This window comes from Sinocyclocheilus rhinocerous, unplaced genomic scaffold, assembly GCF_001515625.1.
Source record: "Sinocyclocheilus rhinocerous isolate Xijiao unplaced genomic scaffold, SAMN03320098_v1.1 scaffold1539, whole genome shotgun sequence".
In the NCBI taxonomy this organism is placed as follows: Eukaryota; Metazoa; Chordata; class Actinopteri; order Cypriniformes; family Cyprinidae; genus Sinocyclocheilus; species Sinocyclocheilus rhinocerous.
In genome coordinates this window covers 234,849-242,668 of record NW_015662173.1, presented here as the reverse complement: position 1 = coordinate 242,668, position 7,820 = coordinate 234,849, and the positions used below count along the sequence as shown (strand labels likewise).

General features: G+C 37.8%; 1 protein-coding gene across 1 annotated transcript in view; it reads left to right on the top strand.

Annotated features, from left to right (window-relative positions):
* LOC107727889 (neuroendocrine convertase 2-like) overlaps positions 1-7,820 on the top strand; it is a 69,757-nt gene that overhangs the window by 44,736 nt on the left and 17,201 nt on the right. Inside the window, exons 9-10 of the mRNA XM_016537926.1 lie at positions 4,595-4,669; positions 6,706-6,806. Coding sequence (XP_016393412.1) covers positions 4,595-4,669; positions 6,706-6,806 — 176 coding nt within the window. The remainder of the gene's footprint in view (positions 1-4,594; positions 4,670-6,705; positions 6,807-7,820) is intronic.

The window sequence follows — 7,820 nt, the reverse complement described above, 5'->3', positions numbered from 1 at the left end:
GCAGACTGACAATTCTAGAGACCAATAGAAAAAGAAAGTAGTGTATTAGCAGACATAGGCAAAGTGCGCAGGTTGTTAGGATTGCGCTGCCTATAGTGTGTGATGCCTGGTTTGCGAGTGGTAGTAATAGTAGGGATATGGAAACACATAGTAAGAGTTGGTCATAAAAACTGAAACAGAAGTGAAGAAAGGTGTAAAAAAAGAGGTTGAGTCAAAAGCAATACTTATGTCCTTAACACAAATACTTATGTCCTTAACACAACTTCAGCACGTCGTCAGAAAATATGAGTGTATTTAGAGATTCAAATTCAAAATAAAACCAGTTTCACTCATATAACTAGAATTTGCATTTCTAGAAATAAATCTCTATATGCTGTATTCCCAATATTCCACAGAAAAATCATAGTTTAGTATGCAGATAATATGACAATGTTATCATTGTTGGCTATCTTTTGAATTGCAAATATCAGTGTAATCACTGTCGATGTCGAATTGAGAATTTGAGAATTAGATGAGAATTTCTCACATTTGGTCAATGAGAATTTCTCACATTTTAATCTTTGTAAATATAAGTACTTGTCTCAAGCAAATGCTGCAAATTCATTAATTTCAAATGCTACGTTGATTATTGTCCTTCTCCACATTTCCAAACCATCTTCATGATGCTAAAGTGCTCCTGTAATATGAAACAGTCCCGAACAAATAGTCCTACACTATTTAAAAAAAAAAAATCCAGTTTTAACCAGGCAACCACCTTAAAAACATGTGGTGATGTGAAAGCCACATGATGAATCAAACCTCAACACGAGTTGAGGTGAATATTAATATATTGAAGGTGCACACAGTGTCATACAAATACTAAACGCCATCATGCGAATACACATGCCACTAAAATAATGCAATTAATATTAATTTAACAACATTAATGTACATAATTGATGAGAAAAAAAAAAAGAAAAAAAAAGAAGCATAGTTATTGCTCGCCACTGATATATAGGGAACATACCATTAGATAATTAACAGATTTTTACAATAGCATTTTTACAGTCTTGTACTAATAAAATTTCTATCATTTTTTATTCAGACGACAAGCATTCAAAGGCATCTATGTGTTGCATCCATGCAGCTTCATTACAAAATAGCTTTGACTCCTCAAGACTCTCCAGGAGTTCTCCCACATATGTCAACCTTGCAAAGTCTCCTCGCATCACACTAAAAGTGTCATTTAGATGCACATTCCCTGTTCGTGACTGCTGCCTTCACAAATTGCCTCGGCTAATGGGTATAAATGGCGCCGAGCGCTCCTCTGCTGAGCAGGATTTATGAGGGCGCTCCACTTGTCAAGCCGAGGCATCGCACAAAGTAATCGCTGTGTGTTTTGAGCAGCCCTTTGCAATTGAAATCAGATTGGACAAGAATAGCAGTAATGGGTGAAGACTGTCTGTCCCTCAGGCTTCCTCACTGCAGTTGGAGAGGACTGAGGTTGAGCCTGGGAGTAATACTAAACGCTGTTTAATCATTATGAGGGTCAGATGGCAAACACTTCTCGTATGCTTCATTTATTTATTTGTAGGATGCCACACAGAGTGCTAATGAAACGCCAGATACAGTTGAGCATTGCGGTTTGGCTGCTGGTGACAGCATGTTTGGCAAAATGTCAGTTACCACAGAAAATCATCTTGACTTGTCAGTCAAAGTTTGTGGTTACTGTACAGCAGTGGAAACACATGGGGCATTGCAGCAGACATATAAAGATATATCCAATCTTTCAACCTCAGTGTCATATCCTTGTAACACTGCATGAATATGCACAAAATATACACAATGATAAAAGAAAGAGGAGAAAACTCTAGAATTGATGTTGGTGGACCTACCTGTAGGACAGTTTCACATTTCTGCTTCAAACCCTGTGTAACAATGACTTTGTGGAAGAAATCTGGGATCAGTCCCGATGATTTTCTGCGCTGATAAACTTGCCACAAATGCTGTCAATAGACTAAATAAAGCAAAAAACTTTAATTTAACCAGCTGACCTTTGATTGACGAGTTTCTGTTTTGCTGTTGGACACTATGGCAATGCTGGTCCACCAGCTAGACTAGCAAAAAAATCTAATAATAAAATACATATCCAGCATTACACATTTTGTGAAAGTGTCTATTTTGTGTCTATTTTATTTAAAGGCACAATATGTAAGATTTTTTTATTAAAACGTCCAAAAACTACTAGAACAGTGTTATATATTTTTCTGACTTGTGTACTTACATTATCCCAAATGTTTCGAAGAATGTTTAAATCCAGAGAAATAAGCAATTTTAACTAGTGACACAGACCGTGTCCATAGTGTCATTGTGTCGCCTGCCAATGACGTCATAACCCCTAGATTTTCCTAGGTTTTTTAGAAAACATGGAAACACCAAAGACGCTTTAATATGTTGTGAGTTTTAATAGAAAAGTTTGAAAAGTTTGTCATTAATCACTTACCCTCATGTTGTTCCAAACCCGTAAAAGCTTCGTTCGTCTTTGGAACACTTCGTCTTTTAAGATATTTTGGATGAAAACCGGGAGGCTTGTGACTGTCCCATTGACTGCCAAGTAATTAACACTGTCAAGGCCCAGAAAAGTATGAAAGACATCGTCAAAATAGTCCATCTGCCATCAGTGGTTCAATCTGAATTTTATGAAGCGACGAGAACTATTTTTGTGTGCAAAGAAAACAAAATATCGACTTTATTAAACTTTTTCTTGTCCTCCGTGACACTTCCTGCGAGCAGACCATGACGCATGCGGACAGATGAAACACGCCTCAGATGAGCGCGCCTCAGATCACGCGTGACGCATGCGCCGTGATCTGCAAACGTAGAGGCCAGCATACAGACAGAGAACCCGGAAGGCGCTGTGTTTACACCAAGGGGCAACCTCCCGCTCTCTCTCTATTAAGCCTTAAAGTTCTGCATAATTAAGGGCGTGGCCACTTGAGTGACAGGTGGATTGCCGCTGCTGACACTGCCGTCGAGCTAGGTGGGCATGGCTTCAGCAACCAGCTCCCGCCTTTTTGCCCATTTTCGATTATCCGGGAGTGACGCGCTACCAAGATGGCGACAGCCCTCTCCGCCCACTTTGAGCTTCAAAAACGCTCTTCAGAAAACTACGGGTGATGTCACGGACACTACGTTCATGTTTTCATACAGTCTTTGGTTTACACACAGAGGAGATGCACGCTGGGGGGGTTAGTTTTTTTTTAAGTTTTTGCTTAATCCGATAACATTTTCGGGAAAAAGAAATTCCTCTCTGGGGCAAAATGAGGGTTAAAGACTTGCGATCTCAAAACACTTACTGTAGTGCATAATTTGTTAACTAATTTGGATGTTTGCATCATATAATCAGCTCCATATATATGGCTTTTCCGATGAAGTAAACTTGCTCGGTAGCTCACCTGGGAGAGCACTGCACATGCATTATGGAGTCCATAAATCACAAGTCACGACTCTCGATAACCGAGATCAAAGACTAGTCAAAGCAAGATAAAATGCTGTGGTTGCTTCAGCAAATATGTTTTTATCTCACGTTTGCTTTTGTTAACACTATCACTTAGGTTTAGTGTAGCTGGTACAAATGCAATAAAGCTTTAACTTCTTAGCGGATCCTAAGAAGGTATGTATGGTACGATATATATGTATGATATGTATAAAACTCAATGTAATAAAACATTTAACATTCATCTGTTTATGATAAACTCTATACACTTTTAGCACCACTCACTGGACATCTAAACGTGTTGCAAAACGCACAAGAAGCAAAGTCGTATCAGTTTGCAGAAATGACGCTACAGGCATGTTTTTCCAGTGAGTCAGGGTTGAAGAAATGAGATGCACTTCCTCGGCTCTAATAATGCCTGAACACCTTAGCATAGCTTCAAGGTTGATGAAGTCTAAATTGTTTTCACCCTAGCAATGTATTAAACGTGGTGTATAATTGTGACTTTATTGTATTACACCGTTGAGACTTTATTTCTCATATTAGCAAACAAGTTTTATTAGCCCCTCGGCATGTCACATTTGCCAAACATAAGATTGGGGTTATTAGATGCTGAATGAGTCATTTTGATATAAAATCTAAATTATGAGAAGTTTCTGTAGCGATTGCAGAATGTGAAGACACCATCTTATTTTCTTATTTGTTTACTCCAAAGAGGCTGATGCCCAGGGATCTGGAAGCACCGTAATCGCTCCTCGATGTGTTAGCATGGTAAAACACCACGTACTGTCCAAATAACAATAATCAAGGACCCTTTTAAGATCACAATTGCACTGTACAAATTTCCTCCTGTCAGGTGCCTGCCACTATAAAACACAAAGCCTAAAGTAAAGAGCGCTGTTGCATTCAGCTAAAAGCATCAAAATTATATGTTCAGACGAGAACCTTAAACACAATGGCTGTGCCTGAATCATCGACACTCAAGAGGAGAGCTTGTAATCTTTAAAAGGTCTTGAAACGCCTCTCTGATGTCTCTGTTGAATTACTCATGGTTATGCGAGTGTAATTTGTATGATAAATGGAGTAAATCTGGAAGGCTCTTGAAGAGAAATATCAAAGAATGATGAAAGCTGCTCCTCCACCCTCGCCTCCACCTTCAGCAACGGCCGTAAACGAAACCCTGAAGCAGGCGTGGTGAGTGTGTGTGTGTGTATCGGTGTTTCCTACATATTCTGTTTGTTTGTGGGGGGCACCGACTCAGTCCTTTAAAAAAAAATTACTTGCAAAACACAAACAAAGCCATTTTCCACCCCAAATTATGTTTTTATGATTACTATTTTTAAAAGCACAATGTTGTATATATATATAATTTTTATTATAGCATTTATTACAACATTATTACAATGGTATTACCATATTATTATTATTATTATTATGAAATGTATTTTATTTAATTATAATGCCCTTTATACAACATTATTACAACATCAGCATTTATTCTTTTATTCTTATTATTTTAATATTATTTATTTTATCCACTTTTGTATTTTATATCATCTTCTTATATTTTACTCTTCTTATTTTTATCATAAAAAGAAATGATAAGGATGTTGTGAAAGGCAATCATCTGTGGGATATATCTTTCTGAGGTGAAATAGGTTCAGGACGGTTCCAGTTGTGTAATATTGAGTCTGGACATTTTTACAGCAATATTCAATTTGGTGCGCCAAAGTCATAGGTGCTTAAAACATGCTTTTGAAACACAATCCCTTTTTCCACAGTGTGATAATACAGAGTATGACAGTGATAAAATGACAGGGAGTTAATAGTTTCATCCATTTTGTGTCTGAACAATGACTCAGATGGAGTCAGAGGGATGCATTGAGCTAGGAACTTAATCAGAGTGTATCTCCAGACTCAAAGAAAGCGTCTGAGATGAAGACTGTGGTTAGTCTGTCAGAGGAAAGGCAGGAATTGCCTTGTGTCAGTCCTGATTCTCTCAGGGTGATCAGGGCTGCTTCGGTTTGGTGTCATGAGATGCCAGTTTATCGCTTTTCTCTGATTGAACACTGAACAGTAGAAATACACAAGATTTATTAACCAATATTTTTCACAATGATATTCATTCAAATATATTCACACAAATTAGGCCCACATCAAATAAAACAAAGCACTAAATAATTCATTTTTTGGCTTTCATCTCATTGTTTTAGTGAGGTTTGCTTACATCAGTCAAAATTGGTCACAAGTACAAACGTCCATCTCTGGAGGGTAAATATGGATGTTTCTTTCATCTCCTGCCTTTGATAGATCATGAAATGGCAGGCAACTCCAAAGTCTACATTACCTCAAAGTGTTGTGACGAACAAAGCTTTGGGATTTTGTAGGGTTTTCCTCACTGCGCAACCGAACCAAGTTCTGTTAATGATCAACAAAGTTCAAAATTTACGAATTGACGTCCATTCCACCGATGAGCTGGAATGTGAATGGGCCACAAACAGGACAGGAAGGGAAATGTACAGAATTGCGTTTAAACAAATTCAACACAAGTCACACAACAGAGGAATTTCATTGGTCCAACACAACAACAAAATGAGCAAGAACAAATAATTTTTATTTAGCTGTTTCCACCTTGTACACTTAAAAAAACTTAGAAATTACTAGTTAATTTAACAATTACAAAGATAAAGCAAGGAGCACGTTGAATTAAATGAAAAAAAATTAAGGTAGCAAACTGAAAAATTTGTGTTTTTAAATTGTATTTGCTATTTTGACAAATCACTTTTTACAGTGTATGGTTGCTTCATGTTGGTTTGACTCCGTGATGTTATTCCACTATAGTCAAAAAAGATTTTATTAGAATTAAATACATTTTGAGATTGCTCACAAATTTCTATATATTTCATCCAATGATCTAGTGTTTTTGGAAATACCCCATATGCTGTGTGTGTGATAAAAATGATCATGGACAATTTATATGTAAAATGAAATTATTATTAAATTTAATTGAACTTTCTTAGAACAGCAACTAATCTCTTTGAATTTCATACATTCTTACAGTTTAAATTTAACCCGGAATTCTGCATCCTGTTTGCTTCCTCTGAAGTCAGTTCAAAACAGAATTAGAATTTCAAAGGCATTTTTCACCTGCTGTTTGCTGAAATGTAATCAGGATATCATTGGCACTAATTTTTAATTAAGGCTTTCTCTTTTTCTGCATCTGTCTCCAGGCCACCACGGATCTGTATGGAAACTGCACACTGCGTCATTCGGGCACATCTGCTGCTGCCCCTGAGGCCGCTGGCGTGTTTGCCCTGGCGTTGGAGGCCAAGTATGTACACTTTTGTTTTCCAGCGCTCAGCTCTGATGAGTAGTGAGCCTCTATCAAAGATTTATGAAACAATAAGGCAGCGTTGCTGGCAGACGGCAGCTGAGATCGTAGATTACTGCAGACGAGGGTTGTGTCAGAGCGCAGCACCGCAAGCACAACTCCCGCTCGAAAACCTCCCTGATGTATGATTGATAGCCTTTAACACAGAAATGGTGCTGATGCCAGAGTCGAAGCTGCGTTCCCGGTGATTAGAGAGTTGAATGATGATGCTACAAATAAACATGCTGCTTCACGCTCCTTTACTTATAATGTCTTACTACTCGATTTGAAAACTTATATTCCACCCAAAGTCGTTTCATTTTGCATCTTTATTCCTTAATAAGCAGCTTCTGTTGTAACATTCAGCCATTCATTCATTCTCCAAAATCCCTGAACAGATGGCCAGTCTATCACAGTCAGAAGTTCAGTAAATAAGTACCTGGACAGAAAAAGTATAGCTGGAGCAGCATGATAAATGTGTGAATCAGGGCTGAGATTGTACTCTGGCAGCAGCAGCGTTACTCTGCTTGAGGAAAGGAGGGTATCACTGTTCGTTTCTGAGACCCTCGGGTGAGACGCTTCATATCCACATACTTTCAGCCGTTGATGAGGAATCAAACTGGCGAGTATGTTGCTGATCACCTCGTGAAAAGGAAATTGAAAGTCGCTTTTGATTCAAGCCAACAATTACCCCATGTTTCTCTGAATGCCAGAAAACAAATCATATTTGGCTGCATCTGGCACTTTAGACTCATTAGAAGAGTGTGAAGCTCACAGTGGTGAACGAAGTACACAAATCTAGTACTTGAGTAAAAGTACAGATCCGTATAATAAAATATTGCTCCAGTAAAAGTACTCCGTTTTCAATTTTACTTGAGTGAAAGTACAAAAATACTTGATTTTTTATGTACTTAAGTAAAAAGTACTGATAGATGAATGTTTATTTTGCAGTTTTATATAGGCTACTTTTATCAT